This window comes from Antechinus flavipes, chromosome 4 (genome assembly GCF_016432865.1).
Source record: "Antechinus flavipes isolate AdamAnt ecotype Samford, QLD, Australia chromosome 4, AdamAnt_v2, whole genome shotgun sequence".
NCBI classification, from domain to species: domain Eukaryota; kingdom Metazoa; phylum Chordata; class Mammalia; order Dasyuromorphia; family Dasyuridae; genus Antechinus; species Antechinus flavipes.
In genome coordinates, this window is record NC_067401.1 from 452,010,260 (window position 1) to 452,027,225 (window position 16,966).

At 49.4% G+C, this 16,966-nt stretch overlaps 1 protein-coding gene across 1 annotated transcript in view; it reads left to right on the forward strand.

The window, feature by feature from the left end:
- The window catches only part of SLC44A5 (solute carrier family 44 member 5), a 244,435-nt gene that overhangs the window by 135,427 nt on the left and 92,042 nt on the right, over positions 1-16,966 (forward strand). The window contains exon 4 of the mRNA XM_051996842.1: positions 4,936-5,009. Within this exon, the coding sequence (XP_051852802.1) occupies positions 4,936-5,009 (74 nt within the window). The remainder of the gene's footprint in view (positions 1-4,935; positions 5,010-16,966) is intronic.

Sequence of the window (16,966 nt, forward strand, 5' to 3'; positions counted from 1 at the left end):
GAGCGTCCATGTGGAAGCATCGGCCCGGCGGTCGGATCGGGCTCATTAAGCGCGGACTGATGTTCTGTCGGAGGCGCGGCGGAGGCTTCCTTCTAGCCCTGAAGTGAAACTGCAGCGGCAGGATTTCGAACTGAGCTTTCGCCTCGGGGAAGAAGAGGACGGGAATGATCCGTGCCCGACTGATGCCGGAAAGCTGCCCTCTGAGAAGGCGGCTGGAGGCCCGCCGGGGCTGCCGGCTCGGAGCAAGGGGGCTCCCTTGTTCTTGGGAGCAGAAGCTGGGGTTTTTATGGGGGATCTGTCTCGAAGGGCATTTCGAGGGAAATGGTCAGCCCGACAGTGAATTGTGACTCTGGAAAACTCATTTGCCCAATTAGGAAAAAATCAAGAAAAATGGGAAATGTTAAAGGCCCGGTTTCATCCCTGCCTATGCTGCATTCAAGGCATAGAGTCTGAGACCCAGAAGAGCTTTGGACATCATCCAGAACAAGGCTCCTGTTTAAGGAGCCTATCCTGACCCTAATGTGCCAGGAGGGTTGGGTGAGCCCAAAGGGCCTTTGCTCCATGATGACTTTCCCCGAGATGTCTCAACTTTTCTCTCTGCCTTTTATTTTCAATCTGTCCAAAGGAAGTAACATGGACAGATTATTGGGAGAGAAAGGAACTGCCTGGCAATCCGAAAGCCTTGTCGGCAGACTCTCAGTAACTCTTCGTGGAATGGCAGAAATCACACCGACTTGGGGGAAAGGACCCGTGTTCAGATCTCGCCTCTGGTACTCCCTGGGTAGCTTTGGACCAGTCACTTACTCTCAGTTTTCTTATCTGGTGAAGTGGGATGGGTAACCTCTTCTGGGAGAGGGGGAGCGGTAGAAAACCTCTTCCGGTTCTAGTCAGTCAATAAGTGTTCTTAAGTGTCTGTTATGTGCCAAGTGCTGTGCTAAGTGATGTTCCAGATCTGTGGCCCTTCCTAAGCCGCCAAACTAAAGCAAAATCCCTACAGGAAGTGGAGGGAAACTCTCTCTCCTCCAGGAAATTCATCTGAAACTCTGCTCCTGTGGTCCCTTTTTCAGGGTGTTCCTGCTACTCCTTGGCTCTTAAAAAATGGCCCATGTTACCACGGGCTGGGCTCTACTCTTTGTTCAAAGCTGGTCTCTGAACACAAAAGACTTCAAGACAGCCCCACTTATACCATAATTCACATTCTGACCGAAAAGCACCCAAGAATAAAAGGGTGAATTATTCAGGGAAGGCATCTTGTAGCCAAAAAGAGGGATAGTGCTGTCTAGTGGTTATCTCCTGTGGGTTATAATTTGGCACAGAGAGAAATAGAACTCCTAAGACAGAACCCCGCCCCTTTAGAGCTCTTGGTAATTGAATTCAGGACAAAAGGGATGTTTTAGTTTTGACAACTGTGCCCTCTCCTGCGGATGTGCCTCTTGCTTGTCAGTCTTCAGCTCATTCACTGCTCCTGTTCCACACAATCTGAAGGTATGAATATACCTGAGGGGAGGGGCTGACGGGAAGGCAGGGGGCCCCAGATCTCCCCCTTCCTTTGTCTTCCTGGTAATTTTGATTATACACACAGGTTTGACAACTCAGTGATTTATAATTCAAGAACTGCCGTTTTCTCTTGCTAAGTCTCTTTACCTGCAGGCATCTCATCCCTTATTAGATCCTGGGCCCATCTAACAACTTCACTGACAGTTTGAGAACCTTATTCCGAATTCGGTGTGTCAGGCTCAGGGTGAAGCAGCTGCTGTTTTCCCTCCACCCAAGGCGGCTTGGCCCCGGCTACGCTCAGCCAGGAGATGAGAAGAAAGCATTCCCCTTCCCTGCCTAGTTTTCACGTTTTTTATCTTTATGTTCAATGTAATCAGACAGAAAGGGTCCTTGTGGTTTTACTACTATTCACTATCCCACTAGGACTTTATGTTTAATGTTAGACTGTGTGCTAATTGATTTTTATAATGGGGTAAAGAAAAGGATGAAAGAAAAAAACAGAACGAAATGGAAGAGAAAGAGATAGACACACAGAGTGAAACAGACAGAAAGAGAAAAAGAAAGACAGAGAGAGAGAGAGAGAGAGAGAGAGAGAGAGAGACAGAGAGAGAGAGAGAGAGAGAGAAGGGGAGGGGGAGAGATGGAGTTAAGAGAAATGGAAGAGAGATGGAGATGGAGATATAGGCAGAGACAGAGACACCGAGAGAGAGACAGACAGAGAGACAAAGAGAGAGACCCAAAGAGAAATCCATTAAGTGCTTACCATGTCCCAACCACTGTGATAAGGGCTTGAGATGTGGCCCTTTCCTGGGCTCTTCTGGTTTCCGGCACTTCTTTACTGGCCGGGAACTGGCAACCTTTTCACTGTTCAGCGTCCCCCACTACATCCATTATGGGTTCGTTCTTTAGCTGGTTAATGTCCTCATTCTGGAAGAGGAGCAAAGTGTCATCACCATGTTGGGAGTCAAGGTCCAGTGTGTCCAGATGTGGCTGCTCAGGCAGATCCAAACTCAGAAGTCCTGCCACACGTCGGGCACAAATAATCCACGTGAACATTTGGAGGGGAGACGGCTCTAAATTTGTGCATCTCGTGGTTTTTTGGAGCTACTGCGATTCTGCTTTGCTCTTAGATCCGCCTTTGAGGTGGGCTGAGTGGTCCTTAGCCGGCACCTCCTGTGTTACACAATCCTGTGCAGTCTGGGCTTGGGAGAGGGGGGGAGGGCTGGAGGAATGGTCTTCAGCCCTTCCTTGAACTGCTGGGAACCTTGATTTCCTCTGACCCTCCATTTCAGGGTACAAAAAAGTGAACTTCTGCCTTCGTCCAGACCCTCATTCCTGATCCCCTGAGGGGGATCAAACCCCGAGGAGTCATGGGTGTGGATTTTTCAGATGATGATTTCCTCTTCTACCCCTTTCCTTGGTAGGATCATCAGAGATGTCAGCAGTCATTCCGGCACCTTGCGTGGTACAAGGGGGTGGGAGGGTGGGGGAGCTAAAGAAACATTTAAGCAGCATCTACCAGAAGGGGGAGGGCGTATACCATCACCCAGAGTACCGTCATCGACACCATCGTTGTAACTGGCATTATATCCTACTTTAAAGTTGGTAAGTGCTTTAGATATATTGATACTGTCCCTGTTTTCCCGCATCCCCTCCAACATTCATCATTATTTTTTCCTGTCATCTTAGCCAACTTGACAGGTGTGTAGTGGTATCTCAGAGTGGTCTTAATTTGCATTTCTCTGATTAATAATGACTTGGGGCATCTTTTCATATGGCTAGAAATAGTTTCAATTTCTTTGTCTGAGAATTGTCTGTTCATATCCTTTGACCATTTATCAATTGGAGAATGGCTTGATTTCTTATAAATTAGAGTTGATTCTCTCTATATTTTGGAAATGAGGCCTTTATCAGAACCTTTAACTGTGAAGATGTTTTCCCAGTTTGTTGCTTCCCTTCTAATCTTGTTTGCATTAGTTTTGTTTGTAATAAAAACTATTTTTTAAAGAGAAGCAAAAAACCCCAAATTGAGTAGAATTTGTCAACACAGCAACCAAGGAACCGGGTTAAAAGTGTTACCTGCCCCGACTTCCCATTTGAATCCCTTATTCTTGTGGACTTGGTGGTGAGTTCGTTTGTTTGTATTGTGAAAGGAAGAGCACCAGCGGGTGGCCAACCCAAGCCAAAGTCCTTGCGGTTCCATCCTTGTTATGTCTCTGAGAACCAGAAAAGAAAAAAAGAGGTTATTAGAGGGAAATAAGGGAAAGAAATCACTTCCAAGCACAATTTCAAACAGTCTGAAGTTACTTCAGTAGATGTCGCCTTTACAAGGAGGGAGCATCTGTTTCCTCCAACCCCCTCATTTCATGGCTGTGGAGACTGATGGCCACATGGCCAGGATGGACGTCCGCCATAAAACGCAAACCAGGGTCTCCCGACGCTAAAAGCCCCTCTATTCCCTGCTCTGTGGCGCGGCAGAGATCCAAAGAAGCGGAACATTCGTGTCCGCGAGGAGCTGTTGGGACCCCGCCCCCACGGAACCGTCCCATTAATGTGGGAATCTGCACAAGCAGCGGGCGCCCGGAGGCAGGAGAGCCGCGTTCCAATGCGGCCCCAGAGCTCAGGAGCTTTGGGAACCTGCGGCCCGGCCACCTCGTCCACACCATGAGCTTATACTGGCGTCTGCTTCCCGAGGTCATCATGGGCTTAAAGGAGATCACGTTTGTAAAGAGCTACTGAGAGCCCGGCTCATCCAGGCGTCCCCGCGGGGCTAGTGGCTGGTAAAGCACCGCGGCTTCACCTCCGCTGGCCTCGGGGGCTGGAGTCGGGCCCTCCCTGGGACCTTCTGCCCTTCTTTGTCCGGCCCCAGGGACCCGCCGGCAAATGTTTCCGAGTGCCCGCCTTGTGCCCGCCTTGTGCCCGCTTTGTGCCCACCTTGTGCCCACCTTGTGCCCGCCTTGTGCCCGCCTTGTGCCTGCCTTGTGCCCGCTTTGTGCCCGCCTTGTGTCCGCTTTGTGCCCGCCTTGTGCCCGCCTTGTGCCCGCTTTGTGCCCGCCTTGTGGCCGCTTTGTGCCCGCCTTGTGCCCGCCTTGTGCCCGCTTTGTGCCCGCTTTGTGCCCGCTTTGTGCCCGCTTTGTGCCCGCCTTGTGCCCGCTTTGTGCCCACCTTGTGTCCGCTTTGTGCCCGCTTTGTGCCCGCTTTGTGCCCGCTTTGTGCCCACTTTGTGCCCGCCTTGTGCCCGCTTTGTGCCCACCTTGTGCCCGCCTTGTGCCCGCTTTGTGCCCACCTTGTGCCCGGTGCGGGGAACCCAGAGGGGGCAGAGGCCGAACGCCAGGACTGGCGAGGGGGCCTTGGAGCGGAGGGAGCGGGGACCGTGGGGGGCTCGGGCAGCGGACCCGGGCCTGCCTTCCTTCACCTCTTCCCTCTGTCTGTTCCCAGGAGCTGTACGGATGTCCTGTGCTGCCTCTTCTTCACCGTGGTCATCTTTGGCTATGTTCTCTTAGGACTTTTGGGTAAGTCGGGGTGGGGGCGGGAGGAGCGGTGCCCCCTCCGGTCCCCCCAGTCAGGGACCATTGCCTTTCCCGGGAGAGCCGCTGGCTCTTGGAACCAGCGGGAGACGCCGCGTGTCCCGGCCAGCGGCCGGCCCAAGGTCCGGGACGTTAGGCACGGGGAGGGAGAGCCCTGGTGCTGCCGGGACTGAGGCTCCCTGAGCCCTCGGCTCCTTCCCTCCGATTAAAAACAAGCCCCCAGGGAGGCTGGGGGGGATGTGGCCCGAAGGGAAGCTTCCCCCTGGAAAGAGAAACTCCCCCGGAGCAGGAAGTGCAGCAGTTCTGAGGGGGGACGGGGGGCCCTGGGGCGGCCTGGGCGGGAGCCCCTCATTCCACCGCTGGCTCCGGGGCAGGCTGGCGGGGGCGCAGCCAGAGGGCGGAGGGCCCGGGCTTGTGCCGGGCAGAGGCGGCGCAGTGCGGGAACCCAGGCAGCCTGGTCCGGACTGCGGCAGCGGCTCGGGGCGGACACGGATCTTATGGACCGACGTAGAGGGGGCCACCCCCACCCATGGGTTACATACAGGCCACAGTCTGCGCACGCGTGGTACGTGTGTGAGCGCCTCCACACGCGTGTTATACACACGGGCACCCACACACATGTGTGTTACATACAGGCCACAGTCTGCGCACGCGTGGTACGTGTGTGAGCGCCTCCACACGCGTGTTATACACACGGGCACCCACACACATGTGTGTTACATACAGGCCACAGTCTGCGCACGCGTGGTACGTGTGTGAGTGCCTCCACATGCGTGTTATACATACGCACACATATGTAAATATCGATGCACACAAGTTATATAGGGACGTATATGTAGTATCTATCACACACGCAATATCTACGCACGTTACACATGTGGACACGCACGTTATGTATGTGCGCATGTTATGCAGACACACGTGTAGGGCCCACGCACACACGTTACATATACGAGGCAGAGCCGGATACCTGGCTCGCTTCTGCCTAGACACACAGGTAGATACCGCCTCCGGTATCTGTACACGGACACGCCTGCGCACATGCAGCGCGCCCACAGATGCATGTACACCCCGCCCACGGAACCGCTGCGCACGCGTGTTCTGTGCACGGGGACCCCGGGGGCCGCCGCACGGATGCGTGGGTTTGCACGGAGAGATGCGTGCGGGACCGACTTCAGCCCTGACCCTTCCCGGCAGGTCACGGGCCCGCCCAGCCTCTGTGTCCCCCTCGGTCCGAGGGGCGCCGGGGCCGGGGGCGCCTTTCCTCCGGCTGTTGCCTTGGCAAAGGCCTCGGGCGGGGCGGGGGCGGGGGAGCAGACCGGACAAGGCCCCGGGCCCAGCGGCGGAGGGGGGGGGGACTCCCTCGGGGGCGGGCCCGCCTCCAGCCTCGGTGCCGGCTGCCAAATTCGGTACCTCGGGGGCCATTCCCCGCCCCGCTGCGCTTGTACATTGCGAGTGTTAAAAAGCCGTAAGCCCAACTGGCGGGCCCGTGGTGCACAGAGCAAAGCCGTGAGAGCCCGCCTGGAGGGGCGAGGGGCGGCCGGGTTCGCGGCGGGGCCGGGGGGCTTCCTCCGGGACAGACCCTCTGTCTGCTCACGGACCCAGCCCGAGGCCGAGAGGGCGGGGCCGGCAAACCTTTGGGGAGGGGGCGGGGCCGACTTCCGGCAGCCCCATTCCCAGCCCCTCCCCCCGCCCGACATCAGCGAAAGGCCGGGGGACGGACGGTGTGTCCAGAACGTGTCTCCTTCCGTGGGGGCCGCTCTGGGAGCTCCGGGGCCCTGAGAGGGAGCTTTCCCTGGGCCACGACCGCGGCTGTCCCTGTAACAGTCTCCTGATGGGAGATGCTCCCGGAGTTCTCCGAGGCCGTGTCCGGCCCGCGGTGACCCGTCCGAGGAGGCCGGGGGGCTGTCCGGGGCCCGGCCAAAGGCTGCTCGCCCGCTGGGAGCCCACTCGCATTTCCCTGCCGAGGCGCGAGGGGCGGCCCGAGCCAACAGGCTGACGCGGTGCGGGGGTCCCACCTGGAGCCCGGCCGGCTGCTCCAGCTCAGCCCAAACCCTGCCGCTGATTGCACCGGGACTGGGGGAACTGCCCCCAACTAAGTGCGAACACAACCGCTCCGAGGCAAGTCCGCCTGTGGTGCTCTTCATTTAATGGCACGCTGGGGTCTGAGGGTGACCCCCACCCCCACCTTGCTCCAGCCGCCATTGGGGTCTGAGGGTGACCCCCGCCCCCACCTTGCTCCAGCCGCCCTTGGGGTCTGAGGGTGACCCCCACCCCCCTTGCTCCAGCCGCCCTTGGGGTCTGAGGGTGACCCCCACCCCCCTTGCTCCAGCCGCCATTGGGGTCTGAGGGTGACCCCCGCCCCCACCTTGCTCCAGCCGCCATTTGCAAGAACTGAAACCATCACCATTTGCCTGGAGTGTAGGGATGGGCCATGTGGTCTGAGGACCAGTCTGTCCAAGTTCAGAGGGGGTCATGCCCAGGTTAGCCCCAAGATGAAGGATTTGGGGTCCCTGGTATCAGGGGGCTGTTCCCTGTAGCAATGGAATCACCAGTTCCGGAGTCAGAACATCTGGACTTGAGTCTTTGAATCCCCAGACACGCTCCCTGGCCCCCAGTCGCCGCCCTGGGATGCCCGTGAAGGCCCTCCGCGCCCCTGCCCCTGTGATGAAGCTTCCCTGGGAGAGGGGCGGACCAAGGAGTGGGACCTGGAACTCCTCAGTGACAGCCCCAAGCACGGCTCTGTGCTGGGCCGGGGCAGACCTTTCTGTAGGTTAAAGTTTCACATTTTGTACCTTTTGTCCTCCGTCCCCCTCTGCTCTGGGAAGGCCCTTAAGCATGGGGACCACCGGTGTGTGTCTGCCACCCAGCAGTGCTCCATAATGCCCGTGAACTAAGGAACGGAAGTAACTGCGCAAATCTCAGAAATCGGCTGCGGAAAATCACGTGGGCCCCAGCTGCTCCCCCGCTGCCCCTTCCTCCACCAAGGCTGTCCCTGAGCAAAGCTCTCCGGGTCAGGAGAGCCTGGATGTCGCCCTTTGTGTCTGGCTGCTTTGGCCAGACGGGAACCCGGCCCACTGCTCCCTCGGATGCTGCCATTCTTTTCCTTCAGGGACTCCATCCTGTGCAGACTGAAGGGGGAGGACCAGGGGCCGCAAGCCAATTTCTTTCAGCGGACGCCAGGTGGGAATAAGCCCAGTCTGGTTTATCCCTTAGTTGGATCCTAGTGTTAGGGAAAGCACAAGAGAAAGAAGTCGACTCTTCAGTCCCAAGAGAGAAGAGAAATCTGCTTTCAGAAAGATTTGTTTTCTGGAGAACAAAAAGATTAAGACAGACACAGAATAATTCATTGGAGGATTTCATAAAACTGAGAACTGGAAAGAGACCTTAGGGGGCCATGTGGTCCACTCTCCCCGTTTTACAGATGGGTAAACTGAAATTCAGGGAGGATAAGGAACTGATGCAGGGACTAAGGGATAGATACAGGACCGATGGAACAGAGAAGTTACTTATTGGCCAAGGTCACATAGATAGGAAATAGCAATGGAGGGATTTGAATCCAGTTCCTCTGTCCCCAGTGTCTGTTTTCTCTGCCAAATGGCCTTTTTTATGACAGAAGAACAAAAAATAAAGAAAATTAAGAGTTCCTTAGAACGCAGCAAGCTCATCTCAGATAGCCTGGTATGGTGAATAGCAGCCATTTTGGAAGCTAGAACACTGGCTTCCAGTTGACAATGTTGAGGCTGGGGATAAAATCAGAATGACGCTACTGGGAGTAGCTCTCCCATAGAACTGTTGTGAGGATCAAGTGAGGCAATATATGTAAAATACTGAAAGGTTCTCCACCAGGTGGATGGGCAAATAGAATTACTACGGGCTTACTATGTGCCAGGCCCAGTGCTAAACAGCTGGGGAGGGTGATCAGTAAACCAAGGCAAGACATGCAGAGCCTCCCCTCAAGGAGTTTGCTAGGTTCTAATGGGGAAGAAAATGAATAAAGGGGAGCTGGAAAGAGAGGGAAGGTGGTAGACAGCTAAGAAACAGTGGGGAGTCCAGTTCTGGGCAAGGTGGGCCCAGCTCCCACCTCCCAGATGGGGACCTCCAGCCCAAAGTCCCAGAAGTAGGGGAGATGGGAGTTATGGCTCGAGTGCAGGCCGTGTGGTTTGTAGATGGCCTGGAGGCTTCTGCTGAAGACTCTTCTGTCATAGACCTTCCCATCTTCCAGAAGGCTTTCCTGCCCCTTCTCTGCCTGCTGACCTGTCTACCTATTCAGATTCCCACTAAAGCACTCATTTAATCCGCAGCTTATTTATTTTGCCCGTGACAAGAAAATTCATGATAGGAAGAAGCTGATTTCTCTGCAAATTCTAAAGTTTTAGGACAAGAATTTAGACAAGTTCACTCTGGAGGGCAGAGGGCAGAGAGCAGCCCAGCCAGAAGACTCACCAGAACTTTGTTAATTAATCTTGCTGTGAATTGAAAGAAGCTCATAATCACCATGCTCAGATAATCAGATATTAAAGAAGGCTACGACAGTTTAGCAGTTACTTACAAACATTGATAAATGGGTATCAAATGAGGTTGGTTTTTTAAACTAAAAGTGAGGGGAAGCACAGATATTCAGCAAACCCAGATTCAGCTCGAATTCCTCAGCCTGCCCTTTGGGGTCAAAGGTTATGGGGGAGAGCTCTGGCACAAGCTGTCTATGTCCGTATCTTGATCTATAACAAGAGGGGTTTGGATGAGATCCTCCAGATCTCAGTCTATATTCTCTCAGTTATCTTTTCTCCTAAATGTTGAAAATAATTTGAATGGACAAATATAGTCTTAAATGGGAGAGACCGGAGAAATATAATCAAAGAGCAGGAAGTTTGAGCATTTAACATTTGGGATAAAATAGTGGGAGGCTCTGTCAGACATCTTTTTGAGAACTATGGTGGCTGGCGATAAAGTACTGGGTATAGTTTGAAATTCCACATAAGAAGATGGATGGGTAGAAATTGGAGAGAGTCCAATGAAGAGAAATTACATTTCTTAAAGGCTTAGAAAATGGCAGTCAGGAGTTTCAAACAAAGAAAAATGATGAGGTAAAGTGATTTTGATTTCATCTGGAGAAAAGAGAGATTACCTAATCAGTGCCTTCAACAGTGAGGAAGGGCAAAGAAATCAAGGTGCTAATCTGCTGCTCTTAAATAAGAAGAAATGAGTTTAAACAAAGAGAAGAAAGATTTTATTTCGATGAGAGAGTCATCATTGGGTATAGATTTTGTTTAGAAGTTCACAAAGGAGATCTTGGAGTCCTCGTGGGGAAACTTCAGAATCCATCTGGATAACCGTCTGGACTGGACATTGGGATACAGGATATCTGGAGTCTGGAGATTTGAATTCAAGATCTACCTGCATGATGAAATCATGTGACTTCTCTGTGGCTCCCAATTTGTAAAGTAAATCTGGATGAGATGATGAACAAAGTCCTTTCCAACTCTGCTCCCCCAGATTCTGTGACGTTCTTGTCTCCTCCCCTCCATGAGAATTGTTTCTCTTTGAATTTAAGATTCTTGAGGTCTGAGACTTTTATATTATCTTTGTATTCTTTATAACCCAACACTTCTGAAAAGAACAAGGCCTTGCATGCAAAAGGCATTCAATAAGTGCTTAGTGGATTGAATTTTTTTTTAAAGACTCTCTGCTTTATATTTTATTTTATTTTTTTTATTTTTTAATTTTTTATTTAATAATTACTTTATATTGACACTCGTTTCTGTTCCGATTTTTTTTCCCCTCCCTCCCTCCACCCCCTCCCCTAGATGGCAAGCAGTCCTTTATATGTTGGATAGGTTGCAGTATATCCTAGATACAATATATGTTTGCAGAACCGAACAGTTCTCTTGTTGCATAGGGAGAATTGGATTCAGAAGGTATAAATAACCGGGAAGAAAAACAAAAATGCAGATAGTTCACATTCGTTTCCCAGTGTTCTTTCTTTGGGTGTAGCTGCTTATGTCCGTCATTTATCAATTGAAACTTAGTTAGGTCTCTTTGTCAAAGAAATCCACTTCCATCAAAATATGTCCTCATACAGTATCGTTGTCGAAGTGTATAATGATCTCCTGGTTCTGCTCATTTCACTTAGCATCAGTTCATGTAAGTCTCGCCAGTCCTCTCTGTATTCATCCTGCTGGTCATTTCTTACAGAACAATAATATTCCATAACATTCATATACCACAATTTACCCAGCCATTCTCCAATTGATGGGCATCCATTCATTTTCCAGTTTCTGGTAGTGGATTGAATTTTATCAAGATAGCCTTGGGTGCTTGTGGAGGACAGGTTCTCATGGTGCTGGTAAATAGGGAAATCTATGAGTTCTCATATGAATAAATTACCTTAATTTACTGAAAATTGTATCTAGACAGGATTGCATGTGCACTGGACGTGTAACATTTATTTGAAACTGGGGAAAGATTCCATTACTCCACAATCACTGTGAGAAAACAGATGGAGTCTTGTTAATGGGAATGACCCATGGCATAGATGTGTCCAAATCATGGCCTTGAAAAGCACTTAGGACAGTGCCCCGCCCATCAGAGGTGCTTAATAAATGTTTGTTGTTTTGACTAGAAAAGATGGCAGAAAGACCCAGGAGTGAAACAAAACTTCATAGGAAGAACACAGAGGAGTTCTGACCAGGCTAAGGGGTCCCACGTTGGGCTGATTTCCAAAGCAAGAGATTGGATAGCCAAAAATCCAAGAGAGCTCAAGATACTTTCCTCCTCGATAAAATGATTATAGCAATATTCATACTTGCTGCCTTATAAAGGATTTTCCTTTTTATCAAAGAAGTCAAGGTCATGGGAACTAGTTGTTGTATAAATGTAAGCTGTCATCAAAGTTACTCAGTGGCAGGTGATTGGACCCCTCCCCATCCCATTGCTTTCAGGAGGGAGGGTGAAACAGCTGAAAGAAGTTAGGTCCAGAGTCAGGAGACCTGGCTTGGAAACGTGGCTCTTCTGCTTGACCCTGGATAGGCCATTCACTCTGGATGCCTTTGATGGTCCCTATCAGCCTCACGCCTATGATTCTCTGGTCTTCCATCATCTTTCTTCAAGTAGCCAAGAAATGGGGGGGGGGGAGGGGGTCATGGGAAAACCCTGGGCTAAAGTGGAAAAAATTGCCTGACGTGGTGACTAGCCCAAACAAGGTGGAAGAGATTTAAAGTAGGGAGGAACAAAGAGAATTAGATTGGAAACAAGGAAATGGCCTTCCAATACTAACTTTACTACGTACTCCCCAGCTGACTTTGTGTACATCACTTCTCTGTCTGGACTTCAGTTTCCTCATCTGTAAAATAGGGCTCTCTCTATTCACTGTCTCTCCCCAAGTTCTTAGACTAGCACATTAGTCCAGGGTGTGCTTAGGGCAGCTCTCACTGTGTCTTGATATAATTGTAAAGTTACCAGTGTGAGCATTCCTACCTCAGAAGTCAGCAGATTAGAAGTCAGGTCTTGATTTGTTGTTCTATTGATTATATAGACTTAAGAAAGCAATGAGAAAATGCCGATTAGGCATGTTCAACTTCAAAAAGCATCCTGCATATATACATGTGTATATACATACACACACACACACACACACACACACACACACATATAGATAGATATAGTCATTATCTGACCCCCTTAAAATTATCCCTCACTTCTTGGTTCTCCCCCAAATCCATTCTTCTATTGAATTTCATATCTCTTGAAGTTCCCAACATCTAAGTTCTCATCCTCGGGGGCCTTCTTTCACAAAGCCCATTATTTGCTAAATCTTGTCATTTCTACCTCCATAACATCTCTCCCATAGCCTCCTCCATGACTCCTCTCTACACTCCCACAGCCACCCTCTTCACTCAGGTCTTCAGTCACTCTCACCTGGACTATTACAAAAGCCTCTTAAATGGTCTTTCTGCTTCATCTCTACATCGTCCAATCCAGCCTTGCCATCATCTGACAAAGTAAATTTCTTAAAACTCAGGTCTAACCATTTTACTTCCCTACTCAATAAAGTGCAGTGATTCCTCATTACCTCTTGGATGTATTTAACTATTTCCAAAAAAACTTTTCCAGTCTTCTTACCCATTAAGCTTTCTATTCTACAGCCAAACTCTTCTACTTATTGTTCCCATGACACAGTCCTCCTTATTCCATTTTCATGCCTTTGTTCTGGCTCTCTCCCATTCTGGAAAGCACTCCCTCCCCACTTTTATCTTTCAGAAATCCAATTTCCATCAAGGGTCAACTCCAGTGCTCTAAATGCAACCCCTTTTAGTTTTCTTGTTTGTAAAATGGAGATAATAATAGTACTTACTTTCCAGGGTTGCTATGAGGATCAAATGAGATCATATTTGAAAAGCATTTTGCAAATATTAAAGCATCATATAAATGCTATTTATTGTTATTATAATAATAGTAGCCATACTTATTAGAATACTATTATTGCTATTAGGTTTTAGCATCCATACAAAGCCATAAATGCAGAGTATTCAGTCTGCTCCAAACTACTTTTTCCAATCTCATCAGGTTCTCGACCTTCTTGTGCACTTTTTTCTAGTCCAGCTGGGCTTTTAGTCATCCCTGCACTTATGCTTGCTGGTCTTTATAACTTTGCTCATGTTTCCCCTTCTGCTTGCTTCCCCTATTTCATTATCAAAATCTGACCCCTTCTTCAGAGTCCAACCAAGTAGCACCTCCTCTCTTGCATGTTCCCTTATTCCCTGAGATGGAAGTGATTGATGGCTTCTCCCTCAAAATTCTTAGTTTGTTGACCAGCTCTTTTATTATTATTACCTTCTTGTTATTGTTGAATCCAACTCTTTGTCAGCTCATGGAGTTTTGATGGCAAAGCTATTGGAGTAGTTTGAGATTCCCTTCTCCATTTTACAAATGAGGAAACTGAGGTAGAATGAAGTAGCTTACTCAGTCAGGTTTACGAGAGTGTCTCAGACTGGATTTGAATTCAGATCGTCCTAACTCCATGTGCTGTGCTCTTGCCATTTGCTACCTAACTGTCCCAGGGTTTTGAGAAAGTAGAGATCAAGAGATTAAAAGAGAAAGAAGGTCTGTATATAATGTATCTAAGGGGGAGGGGAAGAACTTGTACAAAGACAGGGAGCGAGCTCTAATTAATAGTTAAAAATCTGGCTTGGCCAGAATCAGCTGAATGCATGAAAGGTGGTGGATAACATGAAGTGGATTGGAAAGCAGTTGGGAAACAGACTGTAGGGGCTTTCAAGATCAGGCTCTGGGAATTTCATGTCTTCTTCTAGGGCACTAGAGAGCCACAGAAGAATAGAGGGGGGAGAGGGATGAACCTGCTGGAATTGATGAATTGATGTGGCATTTGTGGAGATGGATGGGAGAGGAACAGCAGACATATGACAAATGAGGAAACATCATCACAATAACTGTGTGTGTATTTGTGTATGTGAGTGTGTATGTATGTATGTGTGTGTCTGTGTGTGTGTATGACAGAAATCTATCACCATCTTTCAAGTTATCTGACTTGTCATGTTCTTCTAAGAGACCTCACGTTGTCTCTGCCATCCTGGCTTTGAGATCTGTACGTCTGGCTTGCATGGTGAAGAGATTATCTTTCAATGGTTTTATTTTTTGCTTTTCTTTTTCTAGATTGTCCTTCCCTTCTTCATATTTGAATTTATGATCTATTGTTCTCTTTTGTTTCTTCGGCCCATTGTCACTTTTTCGATTCTGTCCGTAATTTTTGTGGACAGGACAAAAATTCTGCTCTCCTGATTGCCATTTTTCTTTTAAGCCAATCTGGAACTCCATGTTGTGGTTCTGTGTTCTCCTCCAATTCCACAGGGTTCTCTGTCTCACTAAGTATTGGATTGTTTTCCTTCGCTTTATTCTTTTTTATTCATAGAAGGGATGGTTGCTATGTGAGCAGAAATGATTGATTTTTTTTACCTTCTTTTGGATCCATTTGTCTTGGATCAGAGGCAGCTGAAATCGGTGTATTTGGGAGATGTAATTTGTGTTTTTTTTTTTTTTTGAGAGGTTTGAGAGGCTATGGAAATCAGAGAAAACATCTCAAATACAATAATATGGTGATAAGGATGATAGCATTTATACAGCATCTTATGTTGGCAATACCCTTGATGTGTATTCTCTCTATTGATCCTCATTAGAACCCTGTGAAATAGGAGCTATTATTAACTCTCTTTTACAGATGAAGAAACTGTGGTTGAGAGAATTTAAGGGATTTGCTCAGGGTCACAGAGATGGCAAGAGTTCAAACTCAGTTCTTTCAAACTTCAAGGATAATCCACTCATTGCTCCATCTAACTACAATGATAATTCTTGAGCAACATTCAGAAAATGCATTGAAATAGCTAACAAGAAAACACAAGCCTTTCTTTTTAAAATCTTTTTCCTAGTCAGACTCTGAAACTCACTGATTCGTGATGTGGACCCAGTTAGTCATCCACTTCTGCTGGGCTTCCCCGAATAGGGTGCTCTGCCTTTAGCTGCCTTTCAAAACTTTGGGGGTCCCCAAGCCGGGATGTGCAGGTATCACCTCTGCCCTTTCATTAAGCTACCTGCTGCTTATTCTTAGGCGAGTTCTCCTCCCTCAGTAGGATGATGAAACAGCAGCTTGTCTGTCTGCTTTTGGCAGCCTTTCTATGGCGAGAGCAGGAAGTTCTCTGATTCCTCCTCCTTCCTGGCTCAAGAATCTTGAGGCAGGTGCTATTATTATTGACTTATGGATGAGGAAACTGGGGCTCACAGGGTGAAGTGACTTGCCCAAGGTCACAGAGCTAGGAAAAGTCTGAGTCAGGTTTTGTACCCAGGCCTTCCAGAGTCTGTCCTCTGACCAAACAAATAAAAATAACAGCTCTCATTTACGTGATCCTTAAAGTTTGCAAAGTCCTGGATAAGTATCATCTCATTTTCTCCTCACAACAATGATTCTTATGTTGATTTTACAGATGGGAAAACTGAGGCAGACAGGAATTATCTGAATGTCACATCTGAGCTCAGATCTTTTGATCCCAAGTTCAGACTTTATCCCGAAGCTGCCATAGGAAATCTGAGGTTTCGTCCGAAGGGTCACACAAAACATGAAGTCTGTTCACTGTCTAGACTGAAAAATTTCGGCTGGATGGACAGCCAATGGGTCTGACCCTTCGGCAGATGTATGGGGGACAGCGCAGAGGCCGGGGATTGGACGGGCAGAGGAGGACGGAGATCGGGCAGCACCAGCAATTTCTAACTGTTGGTCGGTACTTCTAGAGGACAGTCTCCTGTATTCTGGGGAGGGCTTTTGGGGTGCAGACTCCCCAAGTGTGGATCAGGTGGCTCCTCTCAGCTTGTGAGCCAAGATCTGAAATCAGCCGGAGAGTCCTTCTGTGATGCGGAGCTGGGCACAGCCCAAGATGGCTGGAGACAAAGTCGCTGCTCTCATTCCTCCTGAGTCCCTGATGGTCTTTTGGCCCCGTGACTTCCCAGAGTTCTTTGCTGCATGGACTTCTGGCCAAGTATCTGCAAGAATGAGGTCCCTCATCTTGTTTGCCGTGCCCAGCATGGCCTCTAGACCCGGATGGGAGGCTGTCAGAGCTAAGTGCATGCTGGCCAAATCCCTTTTTCAGGGGCTTCCCTCTTGGAATGGGAGAAAACCATGCTTCCAAATTGCCAGACACTGTACAAAGATGGAGATGAAACGGTTCCTGCCCTCCCCCCACTAGGGGGGGCTGTACCCTAGAAGTAGACCTGGCAGTGCAGGCCAGGGAGCAGGCACTGGGGGCTGTGGGGATCAGGGAGGGCCTCGTGAAGGGAGGAGCTGGCGTTGGCCCCGAGTGTTCAGGGCATCCCCGTCTCAGGTCTGTTTTAAGCCAATACCGCTTGTGCCCAATATCAGCAAATGGTGTGGTTAGGCT